At 40.6% G+C, this 16385-nt stretch overlaps 4 protein-coding genes across 4 annotated transcripts; 3 read left to right on the top strand and 1 right to left on the bottom strand.

Moving 5' to 3' along the window:
* Positions 1–345: 345 nt before the first annotated feature.
* On the top strand, positions 346–1917 carry LOC111996642 (GDP-mannose 4,6 dehydratase 1). Its single transcript, XM_024028632.2, has one exon. It carries the CDS (start codon positions 492–494, stop codon positions 1602–1604), a length of 1113 nt encoding a protein of 370 aa, XP_023884400.2. The 5' UTR covers positions 346–491; the 3' UTR covers positions 1605–1917.
* Positions 1918–3522: 1605 nt separating this feature from the next.
* Positions 3523–7321, bottom strand: LOC111996680 (uncharacterized). The gene is made up of 6 exons (XM_024028677.2): positions 7079–7321; positions 6904–6987; positions 6686–6770; positions 5349–5437; positions 4153–4264; positions 3523–3922 (listed from the first exon to the last, which is right to left on the bottom strand). The coding sequence occupies exons 1-6, from the start codon at positions 7112–7114 to the stop codon at positions 3705–3707; spliced, it is 624 nt and encodes a 207-aa protein (XP_023884445.1). The 5' UTR covers positions 7115–7321; the 3' UTR covers positions 3523–3704.
* Positions 7322–8676: 1355 nt separating this feature from the next.
* LOC111996645 (uncharacterized) lies at positions 8677–10395 on the top strand. The gene is made up of 2 exons (XM_024028636.2): positions 8677–9332; positions 9447–10395. The coding sequence occupies exons 1-2, from the start codon at positions 8677–8679 to the stop codon at positions 10393–10395; spliced, it is 1605 nt and encodes a 534-aa protein (XP_023884404.2).
* A 2040-nt stretch (positions 10396–12435) lies between these two features.
* LOC136070984 (uncharacterized) lies at positions 12436–13901 on the top strand. The gene is made up of 2 exons (XM_065781699.1): positions 12436–12755; positions 13454–13901. The coding sequence occupies exons 1-2, from the start codon at positions 12436–12438 to the stop codon at positions 13899–13901; spliced, it is 768 nt and encodes a 255-aa protein (XP_065637771.1).
* Positions 13902–16385: the final 2484 nt, after the last annotated feature.

Consider the following 16385-nt stretch of genomic DNA (forward strand, 5'->3'; position numbering starts at 1 on the left):
CAGGTAAGAAATAATCTCAATTGCCAACCCTTTAATCACCCAATAGTCATATATGTATCTTAGAAACAATCTTTCCTTAATTATTGGTATTTTTAACTTGATGATGAGGACAATGATGACAGAGTGATTGTCATATTACTACAGTATAACCAAAAAATAAAATTAAAAGAAAAAAAAAAGTCTTAATTGAGCAGTAAATGTTCAGCACGACTCACCAATCACCATGCACCGCACCGACGCCCCAAGGATAAAAAAGTCAATTACGAAAAATCAATAACATGGTCCAGTTCCCCTATTCTACATTGACCATAGTGAGGTGTCACCACACTATTAGTCAGCTGAGTAACCGGAGAAACCGCGTACCATTCTTCTTTGAATCACTGTTAAATCTCCCAGTTCACCTCCTTCAATTCACAACAGTCCCTCTTTTTCTCTCTCTCTAACACATTTTTCCCTCAGACCCGACAAATCAAACAGTCTTAACAACAACAATGGCGTCCGAGATCGACAATCCCAGATCCGGATCTACAACCAACGGCGAATCTTCTCCATGCCCGCCACGCAAAGTCGCACTGATCACCGGAATCACCGGCCAAGACGGTTCCTACCTGACTGAGTTTTTACTCGACAAAGGATACGAGGTACACGGCTTGATCCGGCGGTCCTCCAACTTCAACACTCAGCGAATCAACCACATCTACATCGACCCCCACAACGCCCACAAGGCTCGAATGAAGCTCCACTACGCTGACCTCACCGATGCCTCCTCTCTTCGTCGCTGGCTCGACACGATTCTCCCGGACGAGGTTTACAACCTCGCTGCCCAATCCCACGTGGCCGTCTCGTTCGAGATCCCAGATTACACGGCCGATGTTGTCGCCACTGGGGCCCTCCGTCTCCTCGAAGCTGTTCGATCCCACATCGCCGCCACTGGGCGCAACCATATTCGGTACTACCAAGCTGGATCGTCCGAAATGTTCGGCTCGACGCCGCCTCCGCAGTCGGAAACGACGCCGTTTCACCCTCGATCCCCTTACGCCGCGTCGAAATGCGCGGCGCATTGGTACACCGTGAATTACAGGGAAGCGTACGGGATTTTCGCGTGCAATGGGATATTGTTCAACCACGAGTCGCCGAGGAGGGGCGAGAATTTCGTGACCCGGAAGATCACGCGCGCGGTTGGGCGAATCAAGACTGGGTTGCAGAGCAAGCTGTTTCTTGGGAATTTGCAGGCTTCGAGGGATTGGGGTTTCGCTGGGGATTACGTGGAAGCTATGTGGATGATGTTGCAGCAAGAGAAGCCAGATGACTACGTGGTGGCCACGGAAGATTCTCACACAGTGGAGGAGTTCTTGCAGGTTGCGTTTGGGTATGTGGGTTTGAATTGGCAAGATCACGTTGTGATTGACAAGAGGTATTTTAGGCCTACTGAGGTTGATAACCTTAAGGGAGATGCAAGCAGAGCTAAGAAAGTTCTTGGTTGGAAGCCTAAGGTTGGGTTTGAGCAATTGGTTAAGATGATGGTTGATGAGGATGTTGAATTGGCTAAGAGGGAGAAGGTGCTTGTCGATGCTGGTTTCATGGATGCGCAGCAACAACCATGATCAGCTTGGTTCCTTCCAATTTTGCTTCAGATCCGCAACAATGGGGGTTTGGAAATGATTCTGTTTATGGGGTTCTTAGAGTTGATATATTTTCAATTCAGTAATTTATATCGATGGTGTTTTTAAGATGTTATTGTTATCATGTTTTGCATTGTTTGAATATCTGTAATTCCATTAATTTGATTGTAGCAAGTCCTACACTTGTTCTTCTTATTCTGCTTCTTGGAGTCACAATGTGGATGGGATGGATAAGATCATTATTGTACTGGGAAGGTTGAGAGCTTGCAATTTTGAAAATTGGAGCCTTTTTGGAGATGCTGGATCTGATCACTTCAATTTGCAGTAATGCAGTTCATTTATATATCTTTCTACATTAATCCAAATGGTCAAATAAGTTAGTAAAATGGTTTGTGTTAACTCCGTATCAACTTCCCGGATCAATTAACATGTTAACTCTTTTTTCTTTTTCTTTTTCTTTTTCTTTTTTTTTTTTTTCATTTTTGTTAATTTCTTCTCAAATGATGTGTCTGCGGTTCAACTTCTTTGTCCACAGTATTCTTTTTATTTTATAATATTGTCCACAATATGCTTGTATAAACGTGTAGGCATGCTGATAGAGAGATTGATTTCAGTTTGTTTTCTCATAAAGATTTCCTAGAAAATAAATCATTTTTCAAAAAAATATTTTATAGAAGATGAATTGAAATTTCGTATGTTTTGTAAAACCTTAAAACGAGTCGGAAAAATTATCTTTTGCCTTTTTTATTTAGCTTGGCGTTAGATAGGATTGTTTTTTACTAAATTTTTTGAAAAACAATTCTATCTCGTACCAAATTAAGTATCTGTTTGGATACAGTATTTTTGATCAACGTATGCATTTGGCATTTGCATTCCTTGGACCCCGTTGCTACAATAGCCGTCCATTAAATGCCCAAAACGTGTAGCTTTTTTTTTTTTTTTTTCTCAACGCACCGTTTTAATAATCCTTCATGCGTGTACTGTTCTCATGACCCACATCTGAATGCACTGTTTCGGTATTACACCCATATCATCACCCACAAAACACACAGAGAGAAGCAGAGGATCACATATGAGCTCTTCACCAACATCGGACTGGGTTCTCTTCGTTGGAAGGAAGAATACACCAGAGGGAACCTGATCTTCGTCAGCGTCAGACTGGGTTCTCTTCCTCATGGATTTCTCTTCTAAGCTCTTCGCCGGCATCAGACTGGGTTGTCTTCCTTTGTGGATTTCTATGGTGGTCGTGGACTTCTCTTCTCGAAGATAGGTGTTAGGGTGGGAGAGGAGTGAAAAAAAAAACAAAAAAAAACAAAAAAAAAACAAAAACAAAAACAAAACAAAACGCAACCCTTAAATACTTTTAGCTAAGCTACAGTAGTCGGCCCTACAAATAATTAGCTAACATTTAAAATTATTTGCTGCAGTGTTTTCAGTTTTCAACAAAATCAACGGTATCCAAACAGGCCTTAAATAACATTAGTTAAATGATAAATTTTCTTTGACCAATTATTTTTTGATACTACCAACTACAGGAAACCGGGGATAACTATATTCACATGAAGTTTTCCTTTAAACAAACAGAGTAACTCCAGTTTTTACTAGCTTTGGTACTTGTTTGATCTTAGGAATCTGTCTTGACAGCTCGAAGACACAACCCAAAGAAAGAGAGATCCAATTATCCTGATTTGTTGTTACCTTCACAGTCCTTTTCTTTTGCTTTTTTATTTTTTTTTTTGTTTGAGGCTGAAGAAACTGTAAAGAAGCATTATAGAATTATTATATTTGTTGGTGGCAGACGTGGAAAGAGGTCTTCTTCCTTCTTGAAGAGTGACTTTTTTCATTCTCTTTAGAAAAAGCCTACTGAGCTCCACAACTGAATAGCTTTTATCCTACATGCTGAGCATCAATAATCCTTAAATTTTATATGATGAAATGCTTCATAGACTCAATTTTATACATGGGTTGTCCGATACCAGTCAGACGTGTAATGAAGCCACTCTGGTTAGCCACTGAGGATTAACCTCAATCTGAATCAATAAAAATCCTTGTAACTACATACAAGAACAAAACTATCTATTTTCACTTGGCTACTGTTTTGTTTAAATCTCTTGGCAAAGAAGAAGAAGATGAAGTAGAGCTGATTTCTGAGTCATCAGTGGCAATTGTAAATGGTTTGACAGATGAACGAAGAGATTCTGGCCCCTCTGAAGCAATTCTCTTGCACAGTGCATCGCAGTTACTAATAACCTCTGTTAACCTTCCTTTAAGTTCTCCAATGTCCACCTGCAATGCATGAACTGCATGCATTTTCAAGGTAAAAAGTCAATAGATGTACACAAGCAATAAGAAGGAGGCCCAGCATCTGAAAAGTTCTGGTTAATCTGTGCTCCCTATGATGCAAAACTATGGTCCACATGCGACATGGAACTCAGATTCCACATTCAGTGGGTCCATCATGCATTTGTGATTGTGTGATATTCTGGAGCCAAATAACGAGCAGAAAGTGACATTTTGTCTGATCAATTACCTTCTGATAAATGTTGTGAAGCTGTCTTCATTGCTGACACTGAGAAATTAAAACGTTGTAGAAGTTTAACTGCCAAAGCATCTGCAACATCTATTTTGTTTTCTATCTCTTCCTGTAACAATTATACACAAATTACATTGTGAATGTAGTTTGAAAAAAAAAAATCTTAGTTTTATAAAGCAGTAAGAATAGCAAACAGGTTAATGATGCCAATATCTAACAATCCTGAATACTAGCACAACAGATCATAACAAGAATAGGAAATGAGTTCAGATACGTGCCCCTAAATGCACAGTTTTCAAATGAAAAATAGTTATTGGGAAGAGCAATTACTAGAATCTCTAGAAAACATTTTTCTACAGAGGTTCACCACCTTCTACATGATTGACTGGGTTGGCACAAAATAAGAATCTCAGAAAGATTGAACTTTTACCCAAGCATTTTTATCCACCCACTAAAGCATCAAGACTAAGCCAAAATCCAAACCAATCAGTATCCATTCAAATCCAGCTTTAACCTTAGGAATCCGAATAGAATTTTACTTTATACAGTAATTGAAAGTAGCTTTGAATTCTTCTATTCCAACCGAGGATTTGACTATTTGAACCATTTTATGATTGTTGATTGACCATTTTGCTTTTTCATGTCCATAAATAATCACCAAACTAGAAGTTAGGCCTTGGTGCGATGGCAAGTGCCTTCCACCTAGAGCAACAAGCTGCAAGTTCAAGTTTGGGAATTATCTCTCTAAAAAATGGGTGTGGGGGGAGGGCTTGAGGCTATCTACCAATCACCTCTCCCAGAACCTGCAAAAATGAGAGTTTTGTGCATTGGGCAAGACCTAGTTTAATTAATCACCAAACCAAATGTTTAAAAAGTCTTTGAATTTGCAAAACCTTGGTTTAAAGCTGAATTTAAATGTGAACCCGCCAAAATATGAGTTCCAAAGGATCTTGAGTTAGATCAAAATCCTTTTTTTAATGATTATGAATCAGATCTGGATCCTATCATCATAGTGCAGAAACCAACTTGAATCTTAATTCAAATACAGATCCATGTAGAATAAATCAACTGGATCTGAATTAGGGTCTCAAGGATCCTCTGCAGATCTGATTTATCACATGCCTTATGATATTGAAGTCATCTCCTTTTTCACTAACCACTGCTTGTGAACTCAAATTTTTTTAACGGCAAACCTGCTTTTTGCTAATCATTTGAGTCTTCTGCTCCTGCCAATCACGGTACATCGAGAAGAGCTCCACCAGCACCTTAGGATTCACAGTAGCTATATCAATCAGAGAAAATAAAGTATAGTAATTAGTCTCGCAATCGAACCACATCTGGCCTAAAAAGTGATTAATAGCATTGCAACTATATAACTGAGATAAATAAATACCCAAATACTCATTCACAGGAGCATGGTGCTTAATGAATTTGTGGTCAGTTGGTGTGTGGAATTGACAGATATACGAAAGTGATGGCTAACTTCCTTCTATGCTTTGCCTTCAAAATCACAAATGCATTCTAGCAGGATGTGGCGTCCTTGCTATTGTTTATGTTTGTGCGCCATAATAAGTGAATACTTCAGACATAAATTCAGAAAACCATTACACACAATGTGTGACCCGCTTTCAAAGATCATACTTGTAAAGGAGTTAGTACAATCTAACACCTTGACTTTTGATACAAGAAAGCATTATTTTCTTGTGGTTGTTTGTTCATTTCTGCATCTATTCAATAGACCACTAACAGGTTAGAACTTAGGAGGCATTAAAATTTTAGTAAGAGGAACACCAAAGTTCTAGTAAGAACAACAGCTTTTTACAATCAAAGTATAATTATGAGAGCAAGGCAAAGGAGTTCCTAAAGCAATGATTGAAAAAGAGGAGAAAAAAAAAGGGGGGTTGGAGAGGATGATGTAAAATAAGCAATCCTGATGTCTTTTTCATTTAGCAAATCATCCAATGAATCAGTAATAGGTTTCACGAAACCCCATATGTGCTGAACTAGGACATTGAGAGGTCATCTCACAAACCATTATAAATCGTCAACCACTCTCACAAGTGAAAATGATCCTCTCCATTTGAAATTGAAATAGATCCATTCCATTCTATGTTTCGAATCAGATATTATAAAAGCTAACGGTATATCCACTGCTATACATTGTTAGATACAAAAAATAAAATCTCAACGAGACGGACAATCCTCACCAACAGATAAATCAGCTCAACCAACTAGGGATATCTCATATCAGTTGCTTTGCTTTGGAGTAATTAACAATTTTACATCCCATGGTTATTCACTAAAAGCTCTAATTTTGAAGTCATTTTGAGAATTGAATTCATGTGGGGGGGGGGGGGGGGGGGGTTTGATTGTAAGAAGTAAAAAAGTAAAATGTGGGTTTTCCTTTTCCATGCAGGATTAACTTCCTTCACTAGTTATGGCTTTAGCATATATCTCATATATCCACAAATCAGTGAAGAATATAAAGAGAGCTTATTTATTTAGCTATATAATTCGACAGAAAACCCACCTGGAGCCGAAGAAGACGAAGGTTTCCTCACCAGTATGTCAGTTAAGCTACTCTCAGCCGGTGGTGACGTTAATATTGGTGTTGTCTACAAATTACGCATCAAAAACAACTTAGGAAAAATAATAAGAAGAAGAAGACAACATAGTATCATAGAAGAGAACAACCAATAAAATTATTAAATACAAAACCCCTAAAAACAAAGGGAACAAAAGACATACTAATTTGAGGGTTTTGAGTCTCTCCAAGATTGGATCTGCGACCTCGGATCGATCGGACACGGTGGTGATTTCATCGACCGGGCCCTTCATAGTAAAATAGACGTTAATATAACGATTGGCATTTAGATTTAGTGGAGGGTAATCTTAGAAATGTATGGTGAAATTGAAGAGCTACCTGTGAGCTTGAGAGTGTGGATTCTGAGGTACCCATTTCTTTTCAGATTACGATCGAAACTCAGCGTTTCAAGAAACTGTGTCTGTGTCCGGTCGTCACCTCACCTAATGAGAACGGAGTCTGCAAGTGCTTTTGCAGCTAACTGCTTCAAATGTGGTGAGATCCGAAATCGCCCCGGATAGGTCCCGGTAAAACGTCTCGAATCGACTTGACCCGATACATGACGGGTTGTTTGATCCATAAAACGACAGTTGTATAGTTTTTATCCATAATGGTCGTCCAAGACCAGCAACGTCCAAAATAGTTTTCAGAAAAGAGAAAAAAAAGGAGTATGCACCACAAACATAAAATAAGGATGTCCAAACATGTCGTTAGTCGTCCAAAGAAAACACGGTTATCCATACCATGAGAAGGTATGGATGATTAATAAACACTTGTAAATTTCTGAACATTTTCCACAGTCTTAAATGGTTAGACCACTAATCTTCATCTCGGAACGTAGGGTAAATTCTACAAAATTCGCTCCACTCTCTCAACTATGTCCACACATCTTCCATGATGTGAGTGACACCTAACAAATATATCCACTCTAAACTCTCTATAAAAGGGACCAAGTCTCATCCAACCAAGATATCTTCTACAACTCATCCACTCACTACACTTGTGTTCTAAAGAGAAAACTGACTTAATTGTTGAAAGGTTCTTGGCCAGTTCACCCCAGTCAACTTTGATAGTTTCTTTCTTCCTTTCTAGGTCATTCAACCATCGTTGAAGCCTAGAGCATTTAGCCTACTGATTTTTGAGCATCATCAGTTATTAAAAGAAAAAAAAAAAAAAAAAAAAAAAAAAAAAAAAAAACACAACTACAAACCATATATTATATATACCTTTGTTTACACTCCAATTTTTTTTTTATCATTATTACTTTATAATTGTCTATCATTTTTAAATTCTCGTATTATTGCAAGTCATTGATGTTGGTGATGGTGTAATAAAAATCCATAAGTCCGTGTCACATCTCGTCCATAAGTGTTGTCCAAAGAGAAGGTACCCCTTGCTCGTCCATGGCGACCTCGTTCGTCCATCCTTGAAGGACGGACGAGGTTGTTGTGTCCTAAGCACTTCGAACCTTAAACGTGCGTATTTTCGCCAGGTGTGAGAATAGACAAACCATTGTAAGCCATGTCCAACCGTTGTGAAAGGCATACCCATAATGTAACTTTTATGGCGGTTATAGAAGTTGTCTCCGAACCTTTCGTACTACTCAGCAAAAGAAACGGTTATCAAATAAGTAACCGCTACCCATATGCTATATAAACGATCGCCAACAGGATGGTAGGTCATTCAGATTTTTCCAACTTTTTTGGAATTACAGAGACTAACTTTGTCATCGGAGGATTCTTGGCCAGCTTCCACCTATCTCCTCTGATTCTGTGTTTATTTTCTCAGGACTTACCACAAAATCATCAGCATCCGAGACTTTCAGCCCACTGGTATAACAAAGTTCATCAGTTGGCGCTGTCTGTGGGGAAGAAATTTGTCATTCTTGAACTTAATTGATTGAGTTCTGCGATTTCTTTCTCTGACAAAGGGTTGAAATGGTTCAGACAAGATCAAGGGCCACTAGTCCAGGCCCTCAACAGAGCAGGGATGCCTCAAGCAACCCTCATCGCGACCGTCAATCGGCGCCCACCATGCACCCATCTCCTGTTCAACACATGCAATCTATGGCCGCTGCTATGGCGGAGTTAACCCGCCAGAATCAGGAGTTGGTGAGACAACTTAATTTAAGAAGGCAGCATCACGAATGGGGCACTGAAGGACAGGCCCAGAGTCAAGAAGATGGAAGGAATGTTGAACTTAAAAGCCAGTCAAGGGGTACCGCTCCACGGAGGGTACCTCATTTGGAGAGGAAAATGGACCAAATGAGAAGAGTTATGGATGAAATGAGGGAGAATATGAGGAGAACGAGCCCTGTAGAAGATTTGGTTCATAGGACTGATTCCCCCTTCGTGACTTCCATCAATGCTCACCCTTTGCCACCCAAGTTCAAGATGCCTTCATTAGATTCATATGATGGAACGCGGGATCCTTTCAATTATATTGCCACCTTCAAAACTACCATACACCTTCAAGGGGTTCCAGATGAAATAATGTGCAGAGCTTTCCCTACTACCCTCAAAGGACCTGCACGAGTGTGGTTTAGCAAAATACCTCCTAACACAATGACATCCTTCGAGGAGTTAAGCAAGTTGTTCGTTAATAATTTTATCGGAGGGCAAAGGCACAAGCGTTCCTCGTCCAGCTTGTAGACTATAGAGCAAGGAGAGAATGAAAGTCTGCGTTCTTTCATCACGTGCTTCAACAGGGAGGACCTGACCGTGGATGAGGTAGATGACAAGCTTTTGTTAGCAGCTTTCCATAACGGGGTTAACTCTGACTTGTTCATACACAAACTTTATGAGAAAGAACCTCAGTCCATGGCTAAACTCGTCCACTCTGCCCAAAATTTCATGAACGTAGAAGACGCGATCATAGCTAAGAAGAGGAAGAGAGCTGAAAGAATGGAAACGAACCCTGTTCGTCATGCTGAACAGGGTTCTCGTCCAAAGAAGGGTCGAATAGAAGAAAAAAATGATCGAGATAATAAGAGGCCAGGTTCTTCAGTGCGGAATCAACAATATACCCCTTTGAATGTGCCACTTGAGCAAGTTCTTATGCAAATCAAGGACGATCCATCCTTGAACTGGCCTGAGAAAATGAAGGGAGATTCCAACAAGCGCAATAGGAACAAGTACTGTCGCTTTCATAGAGACCACGGGCATGACACGGACGAGTGTTTTGATTTAAAGCAACAGATTGAGAATCTCATAAGGCAAGGGAAGCTGAGAAATTTCTTAGGACGAGACCACAAGGATGAAAAATTGAAGGGTAAGGTAGAGGAATCATCACGACTGCCACTGGGTGAGATAAGAGTTATCATGGGAGGAAGTTTGGCAGGACAGTCGTCCAAGTCAAAGAAGGCATACTTGAAAGTAGTGCAGAGCGTCCAACTTTCCGGACAATCACCAGGTGTTAGGACCACGGACGAGCAAGCAATCACTTTCATGGATGAAGATGCCAAGGGAATTCACCACCCTCACGATGATGCTATTGTCATCACCCTAGTTATTGTTGACTACACAACTAGAAAGGTGTTGATAGACAATGGGAGCTCAGCGGACATTCTGTATTATCCAGCTTTTCAGCAAATGAAGGTTGGACGAGACCAGCTCCGTCCAGTTTACTCGCCTCTAGTGGGTTTTGGAGGAATGTAGGTACAACCTGTTGGCACAGTCACGCTGCCAGTGATAGTGGGGATATATCCGCAGCAGGTAACCAAAGATGTAAGCTTCCTTTTGGTAGATTGCTCATCTTCTTATAATGCCATAATTGGAAGACTTACTCTGAATAGTTAGAAGACAGTCACGTCCACTTACCACCTGTCAGTCAAATTCCCCACGGAGTATGGGGTAGGACAAGTACAAGGAAACCAATTGGCGGCAAGGGAGTGTTACTTGACTATGCTCGCCATGGACAAGCAGCAGCAGACGATGAGCATTGAGGAAAGGAGAATTGTGGCTGAACCCATTGAAATGTTAGAAGATGTCTCCTTGGATGATAGCAATCCTGAAAGATGTACTAGGATTGGTGCAGATCTAAAAGAAGAAGTTAAAAAGGACCTCGTCCAGTTTCTAAGGAAAAACATTGATGTATTTGCCTGGAGTCATGAGGATATGTCAGGTATAGATCCCAATGTCATTACTCACCGACTAAATGTGTGTCCTTCCTCCAAGCCAGTATGACAAAAGAGAAGAGTGTTCGCCCGTAAGAGAGATAATGCTATTAAAGACGAAGTTCAGAAGCTAATAGCGGCGAAATTTATACAGGAAGTATACTATCCAGACTGGTTGGCCAACGTGGTAATGGTTAAAAAGGCGAACGGCAAGTGGCGGATGTGTGTAGATTTTACTGACTTGAACAAGGCTTGCCCCAAGGACAGCTTTCCGTTACCGCGCATTGATTAACTGGTGGATTCTACTTCAGGCCACAAATTACTTAGTTTCATGGATGCTTTTTCAGGATACAACCAGATAAGGATGGACGAGGCTAACCAAGAGAAGACTTCTTTCGTTATTAGCCAAGGCTTATTCTGTTATGAAGTAATGTCCTTTGGCTTGAAAAATGCTGGGGCAACGTATTAGTAACTGGTTAATCACATGTTTCGTCCTCAGATCGGACGAAACGTAGAAGTCTATGTGGATGATATGTTAGTGAAAAGCTTGGATGATGAACAACATCTGGACGACTTGCAGGAAACCTTTGACACACTTAAATGTTACAACATGAAGTTAAACCCCAGAAAATGTGCCTTTGGGGTAGCCTCAGGAAAATTTATTGGATTCATGGTTTCACATAGAGGAATTGAGGCGAATCCGGAAAAGATTAAAGCGATTCTGGATATGAAGCCTCCGCGGGATGTCAAAGAAGTTCAGTCCCTTACCAAACGAGTTGCTGCTCTCAATAGGTTTGTTTCTAAAGCTACTGACAAGTGCTTGCCATTTTTCAAGGTTCTTAAGAAGGCATTCGAGTGGACAGACGAGTGTCAAAAAGCCTTCCAAGACTTAAAGATATACCTTGTCACGGCTCCGTTGCTAAGTCCTTCTGTGATGGGTGAAGAATTGTTCTTATACCTGGTAGTGACCCCTCATACCGTGAGTTCAGCATTGATAAGGGAGGAAGGAAAAGAACAAATGCCAGTCTACTATACCAGCAAAGCTTTGAGGGGAGCAGAAGGACGATATCCAATGATAGAAAAGTTAGCTTTCGCGCTAATAACAGCCTCCAGAAAACTAAGGCATTACTTCCAAGCTCATGTCATCAACGTCATGACGGATCATCCGCTCAAAAAGGCAATGACCAAGTTGGAAGCTGTAGGACGATTGATTCAATAGGCTGTCGAGCTCAGTGAGTTCGACATAAAGTACCAACCAAGGCATGCCATAAAAGCTTAGGCACTAGCAGACTTCATTGCAGAGTTTACCCCAACCCATGATGATATAAGAGAGATGGAAAATAAGAAATGGATCGTCCATGTGGATGGTTCATCTACATAGTATGCAAGGGGGATAGGTGTGGTTCTACAATCTCCAGAAGGAGATAAACTAAAACACAGGGTTCGCCTGCAGTACTAAGCTACTAACAATGAAGTCAAATATGAAGCTCTCCTCAAATGTCTAGAATTGGCTAAGTCTATAGAAGCGAAGTCTATAGTTGTTTTGGGAGATTCTCAGTTAGTCATAGGCCAAGTGAAAGGGATGTATGAGGCTAAGGAAGAACGAATGAAGAAGTACCTTAATAAGGTGATGCGCCTTATGAGAAAATTTAAGGAAGTTAACTTTGTTCAAATTCCGAGGGAAGAGAACATAGAAGCTGATGCCTTGGCAAAGGAAGCCTCAGCGAATGAAGCCGTGGACAAGTTCAATGAAATTCAGTATATGCCAAGTGTAGACATCCCAGAAGTACAACAAATGGAGAGCAGACGAAATTGGATGACTCCAATTATATCATACTTAAAAGATGGACAACTCCTAAAAGAGAAGGACGAAGCTAGAAAGTTAAGGGTAAGGTCAGCCAGGTACATACTTATGGACGAGGTGTTGTATAAAAGAGGCTTTTCACAGCCTTATCTTAGGTGTTTGGCTCCCGACGAAGCAAACTACATATTGAGAGAAATCCATGAAGGGGCGTGTGGCAATCATTTGGAAGCTAGATCACTCGTTCACAAAGTCGTCCGTGCAGGATACTATTGGCCAAATATGTAATCAGATGTCAAAGCTTATGTTAAGGTCTGCGATCAATGCCAACGATTTAGCAATATCCCCAGCAACCATCGGAGTATCTAACCCCAATAACGGCCCCATGGCCCTTTGCGCAATGGGGACTAGACATCCTGGGTCCTTTTCCACTAAGTGTAAGGCAAATGAAGTTCCTCATGGTTGGTATTGATTATTTCACCAAGTGGATAGAAGCAGAACCCTTAGCTAATATCACACAACAAAATGTTAAGAACTTCGTAAGGAAGAACATTATGTGCAGGTTTGAAGTGCCTAGAGTGCTGATATCCGACAATGGACGACAATTTGACAATGCACTCTTCAAAGATTTTTGTACGCACTTCGGGATTCAGAATCACTACTCCTCCCCAACTCATCCATAAGCAAATGGCCAGGCTGAAGTAGCAAACCGATCATTGTTAAAAATAATCAATACTCGGCTTGAGGGGGTTAAGGGTGTATGGCCAGATGAGTTATCAGGTGTGCTCTGGGCATATAGGACGACAGTAAGAACTCCGATAGGAGAAACTCCTTTCAAGCTAGCCTATGGAACTGAAGCAGTCATACCTGCAGAAGTGCACATGGCCAACCATAGGGTGACAACCTATCAGGACAAAGATAATGAAGAGCAACTCCGTTTGAACCTGGATCTAATAGACGAGGTGAGGATGAATGCTGAACAGAGGATGGCAAGGTACAAAAACCTTATGGCTAGGCAATATGATGCGATGGTGAAGCCAAGGCGATTCAACATAGGAGACCTCGTCCTGAAGAAGGTATCTTTGGCAACAAAGAATCCAGCTCATGGGAAGTTGGGGTCTAATTGGGAAGGCCCTTACAGAGTTATCAACTGCAAAAGACAAGTATCTTATTACTTGGAGGCCCTAGACGGGAGGAAGTTGGAGCATCCTTGGAATGTTGAGCACCTGAGGAGGTACTACCAATGAAAATGCCAGCCTGGACAAGTGTGAAGACCATCTGTATACTTATCTACATAAGTCTATTTACCTGTTTTTAGTGTTGCTTTGTTATTATTATATTAAAGTCATGGACAAAGTTATGGTTTGGTTTGTATTTATTTTCCTAAAAAGGCATAAACTTCTAAGTGTATGCCTCGTTTGTGAGCAATATTTATGCAATGTACATAATGTTGTGTGAATCACTACCATGTTATTTCTGTACAAATCAACCCATGAGAAGATAAAAAAGCTCAAAGACGAAAAAAACTCTCTGGACGCAGAGATGTAACGTCAGCTTGTCAGAAATTAGGACGTGCTTGTCCAAAGTAAAGGCCAAGGTAAAACCCTAGACTTTGAGCAAATCTCAATGCCCTAGGCATATTCGTCCATATAATGGACGAAGTAAGACGAGGTAAAACCTTATACCTTGAGCAAATTTTAATGCCCGAGACATATTCATCCATATGATGGACGAGGTTAGACGTGCAAATCCATGACATGGACGAGGAAATATGCTTATTCATGCACCAAAAACATTCTAGCGCATGGACGCCAAGAATGTACTAACACATGGACGAGAAAAACAAAAGTCTTGACCATTATTAAACGTTAGAATCAGCCAAACCTAAGGACGGGTAACGCTGATAATTATCATTTCACATGAATAAACTACACTTAGTAAAATTTTGATAAAAGTGGTTCAAGCATATATGTGAAATGTAGACGAGCTAAACAAGGTATGCATATATAAGAGAAATAGCAATCATTAAATTGTTTCAAAAGGGTGGACGAGAAACGTCCAAACACCCTTACAAAATTAAAACTGTTTTATAAAAACTCGTCCTTAAACATGGATTACATAAAAAAAAAAAAAAAAAAATGGATGAAGACATAAACATCGAAATATTTTTTAAACTGAGGCATCAACGTTGGGGTCGTCCTGAGATTGGGTCGTGGCATCGCCCTCTATATTGGCGTCTTCAGAGCCGAGGTGAAGGAGAGAGCTAGTGGTGGCAGCATTCAAATTGAGTGCAATAGAGCTAAAGTCTACATTAGGAAACTTTTCAATAGCGTCCATCCTAAAATCTTCAAACCCTGCTGCATAGTTGGTATCCAAAATATTAGTGTATTGTTTAGATGCTTTGAATTCAGCCACTGCATCTTCATTTGCCTTGGAGAGAAGAATGCTATGCTCGTCGCTCTTTTTCTGCAAGTCTTCAAGACGAGCATCTTTTTTCCGCAACACTAGCCTTCAAATCCTCAACCAAAGTTTTTAACTCCCTCACCTCGTCCATGGTTTTGGCAGCCACTTCAGCCCATTGTTTAGCCTTGTCCTTCAACTCCTGTATCCTCATCTCTAACAAGATCCTCGTCTTGTCCAACCCTGTGGCCTGTCTAGACGCTGCTATAAACTTTGACATGCCCTATAAAAACCAACAACAAATAAAAGTTAATAAAAAAAAAAAAAAGGAGAAGGAGAATGAAAATTTAGTCAAGACGAAGATAAATGTTACCTTGAAAAGGTCATGGACACCAGAGTGTTCAAAATATTTAAGGGACATGTCATAGCAAACGTTTATATCCTCCTCAGAAACAGCATTCTTGAAACGTTCCTAGGCCAGGTCTTCATTTTCAATAATATTTGAAGGGACCTTATGGGAAGGTTGAGATGAGGTTGACACAGTTTTAGACGATGGAGTCTTGGACGGGGTGGACTCAACAGGAGTAGACGAGTCAACATCAAAGACTTTGGCTGGCTGGTAGGACGACGGAGTAGGCTTAACCACTTGGGACGAGCCATGCTTGGTCTTCTTGCCATGTCTACTAGGGAGATTTTCCAAATCCAAGTTTTTGGATAGAGTCTTCCTCTTATCTCTAGCCAATGGACAAGCTTGACGTTCAAGCTCAAGACGAGCCCCCTCAGCACTTACCTCATTTCCCTTGTTACCTCTCATGGTTGCCATTCCTATAAAGAAAAAAGACGAAGAGAGTTTACTTTGACACAAAGGAAAATAAAAATAAAAGATGAAGGGAATGTTTGGAATTTGAAACTTACTTTTTCTTACAGTAATTTCGTGTGCAAGTGCTATGTCAAATGGGTTAGGGCCTAACCCCCACTTGGCAAGTCGTCTAAGATTGACCAAGGAATGAAAATCCCTGTCTGTGTGTAGATGAGCCCTGTGGACGCGGTCACGATACAGCTTACTCAAGGCAGGTCGTCCAACGGCTATAATAAAATAAAGGGAGGTTAAATAATAATAATAATAAATAAAAAAGAAGAGGGGGAAAGCTAAAGGACTTACCCTCAGGATGAAGGTTCTCTAGGTCCCTAATAAAACAACTAAATGTATCTCGGCCAACGTTTACGGGATTTCCAGCCTAGAATCCAGAGACGAAGAAAAACTCCGTCTTCCATTTTCTGTCAGACGAGACCAATGATTTCACCAGTCTACAATCTTTACCTCTGGCCGT

This window comes from Quercus suber, unplaced genomic scaffold, assembly GCF_002906115.3.
Source record: "Quercus suber isolate HL8 unplaced genomic scaffold, Cork oak 2.0 scaffold_276, whole genome shotgun sequence".
Taxonomy (NCBI): Eukaryota; Viridiplantae; Streptophyta; class Magnoliopsida; order Fagales; family Fagaceae; genus Quercus; species Quercus suber.